Genomic DNA, 3,431 nt, shown 5'->3' on the forward strand with positions numbered 1-3,431 from the left:
CCCTTATCCTTCCCATTGCCACCCCAAAGAGAGTTCCCAGCACTGAACAAGGCCACAACCCTGTCTCCCCAAGAGGAGACTGGCAGGACCCAGTTAAGTTTCCCCAAGACTGAAAGCAAGGAGCTCACTTAGGGGCTTCAGCCAAAGTGCCAAAAATGTGTCACCTCCACCCTACAACTGGTCATTTTGGTTTGGGGAATATGGCCCCTTTTGGGAGGGGTGTAATGGAGTGGTATGGGATGGGATGGGATGGGAAGGAGACAAGAAAGCTTTGGGGCCCCGAAGAAGTTTGGAATTGGGGAGATGGATTCACATCAGGGGTCTTGAACAAAATGCTGTCAAGAATATGCGTTGACATTTTACATATGTTGGGGACACTAGTTCTATCAATGAGCTGATGTCTCATGGCTGGGCTGGAGACAAAGGGAGGAAGATACAGCTATATCATAGTGGCCTCTGGTGTGGTGTGTTTACAATGGATCTTGGTGCTGAAGGATGTCAGGACACTAACACCCAGGGAAGACACACTGAAATCCACCAATGGGCTCCGTAAACCTGTGACGAATCAAGAAAGTTGCAACAGCTTCGGCTACCTTGTCAGGAGCATCTTCATGAACTGCATGGCCACACTGAGGAAATACCTGCATCTGAAACTTTCCTTGCATCTGGCCAATTGTGAGATCTTTATCTAGCCTATCCACACCTGCCAGAAGCAGTAGCTTAAGGATAGGGCAGCTAAGGAAGAGATCGGATAAGCCTCTGAACCAACCATCCCAATACTTTTCTGTTTTTGCCAGTTCAATTCTCCAGGTGTATGCATGGTCCTTCTTGGTCTCAGTATCATCCTCCTTCTTTCTTTTATTAACAGATTCACTTGCTTCTTCATCCTCCTCTTCTTCTTCTATGATCCCTTCCACCATGGTTTTAGAGACTTCAGGACTCAGAATCCCTTCAAAGTTTTTGACTAGGCCAACCATTGAAACTGGAGCAGTTTCCAGATTCTGTATCTGTCCACTCTTTCCACTCCATTCTATGGCATTCTCCAGGGAACTGAAGGTTTTAGGGCGACCTTGTAAGAAATTCTGCATGCTATTTAAAGCATCCATTGCTATACCTTCAACAACATCGATCATGCAGAGACCCAGTAAACTTGGCACCAAATTGGCTGCTGCTGTACGGACTGCAATGGCACCTCCCATGCTGTGGCCAATCAGCATGATAAGAGGAGAAAGATCTCCATACATAGCTTCAACAACATTCCCTACATCCTTTGCCATAGTTTCTGCAGACAGATCTTCAGAATTCTTGACTTTTGTCTCCCCATGACTCCTCAGATCCAATGCCACAATCGGACACTGAATTCTACTAATAATTGCTGCAGTGAATACAGCCCAGGAGAGGGCAGAGTGGCCTCCTCCGTGCAACAGCAGCAAGACTGGGCCCTCTGAACCACTCTTATAAATTCAAAAAGTATCCTTGCCAGTTTCATTCTCTACCACCACATCTTCCAAGGATTCAAAGTACTGGTTCCAGGAAACAGGGGAAAAGTCTCGCTTTCTTCCAGGACAAATAGGTAGTAGTATGGTGTCTAGTGCTAAAGGGCTAAGAATCCCACTGTACTCTGCTCAGTTTTATGGAAGAGAAAACAGACTTTGCTCTCAGACTAGGTGACTTCCTCCAAGATCAGAAGGCAAGTAAGTGGCAGTGGCAGGTCCCCTAAGTCTAGTATTCTTTCCGCTATATCATGCTCTCCGTCCCATGCGCAGTTTGGCTCCGCTCTGGCTGCCCCCGCCACCCGGCATGGGAGGGTGGGGGAGGGCAGGCAGCCCAAGTACATGGTCTTCTCCAAAGCCGACATGAAAGGAGAGGAAGACAGGAGGGAGGCCGAGGCTGCCGCGTGTCCAGTCCTGTGCCGAGTAGCACCCAGGCGTCGCCTCTGGGACTAGTCCACCTAAGACAGAGGCCTAAGGGGCTGCAGGATTCAGCTGGCTTGGCTCTCCATAGCACTTGGACAGCTCCTGGACACCGGCAGCACCTCCTCCAGTCCGCCAGTGCCCAAACCCCTTCCCTTGTCACCCAGTCTAGCTACTCCTTGGCCCTTGTCCCCTCGGCAACCTGGCTGGAAGTCTTAATAAATATTTTTGACTTGACTATACGGGTTTCCTGAGATACTTTATAAACTTGAAACTTGATGTCGGTGTTTTCTTTTTTCTAAGAAAGGTTATGTTTTATACTTTTAAGTTTAAAAATATTTATTGACATTCTGAACTTAACAAACATTGAGTAAAATGTTTTTTTTTCCCCATATACAAACTAGAAGGGAAAAGTCAATTGTGCATATAACTCTTTTGCATACAGTTTGGTTTTCCTTTAAGTACAATTCCGCATGCACCTTTCAAAGCTGTCCCAATTTCCAAGTTTTCCCTCTGACCTTCTATTATTTTCTGTGCATTGTAGGCTGTACTTTTCCCAAAGTTCTCCTCTCCTTCCCAAAGTCCCTTGCATCCTGCACTCATGCATTAAGACTCTGTAATTCCATTGGCTTGGGTTCTCCCCCAACTTACTCAGATTTCAGCTGATCTATATCTCGTAGCCCCAGAATGTTGCTTGAAGTTGAGACCTTGAGTGGCTTGCCAGGGTCATGTAGCAAAGAAGTGTTGGAGGTAGAATTGGAACCCAGGTGTTGCTGATTCCAGGTGTAGCGTTATATCTGTTATGCCACGAAGCCCGCCGTGCAGCTAGGGGTATTTTTCAGTGATTATCATCGTGAAGAAAAGGGTCAAGCCACTTCAAGCAGAAGTCTTAGAATAGATCAGTTTTCAAGATGGCGGTGGGTAAGCAGGAACTAGAGTGAGCTCTGTACCCGAGTCCCTCCAAAAACCTATAAAAAATGGCTCTGAACCAATTCTAGAACGGCAGAACCCACAGAACAGCAGAGGGAAGCAGGGCTCCAGCCCAGGACAGCCTGGATGGTCTCTGGGTGAGGTCTATTCCACACGGAGCTGGGAGCTGGAAGCTGGGAGCTGGGAACGGAGTGGAGCAGAGCCCAGCCTGAGCGGCGTGGACCATCCGGACCAGAAGCCGGGCGGAGGGGGCCCTAGCGCCCTGAATATGTGAGCTGCAGCAGTTACCAGACCCCTCGACCCACAAACACCAAAGACTGCAGAGAAGGTTAGTGGGAAAAGCTGCGAGAGTGGAAGGAGTTCGCGGTTCGGCTTCCAGCCCCGGGGCAGCAGAGGTGGGGCAGCTGCGGCTGTTGCTGCTTCGGGCTCCAGGCCCACCTGGTGGGAGGAATTAAGTGGCGGATCAGAGCAGGAGTGCAACAGCCTGCTGAAGATCTAAGCCCAGTCTGGGTTGGGGGTTCTTGGGGAAGGAGTAGTGCGGGTCTGACAGAGCTGGCACCTCCCCCCCAAACGTGGAACATAGAACTC

General features: G+C 49.1%; 1 protein-coding gene across 1 annotated transcript; it reads right to left on the reverse strand.

Moving 5' to 3' along the window:
- Positions 1–506: 506 nt before the first annotated feature.
- LOC118832701 (protein phosphatase methylesterase 1-like) lies at positions 507–2,516 on the reverse strand. Its single transcript, XM_036740030.1, is given in 2 exon segments — positions 507–1,621; positions 2,393–2,516. Coding segments are annotated over 2 exon segments (1,239 nt in total).
- Between the last annotated feature and the right edge of the window lie 915 nt (positions 2,517–3,431).

Source organism: Trichosurus vulpecula, chromosome X (assembly GCF_011100635.1).
Source record: "Trichosurus vulpecula isolate mTriVul1 chromosome X, mTriVul1.pri, whole genome shotgun sequence".
NCBI lineage: Eukaryota > Metazoa > Chordata > Mammalia > Diprotodontia > Phalangeridae > Trichosurus > Trichosurus vulpecula.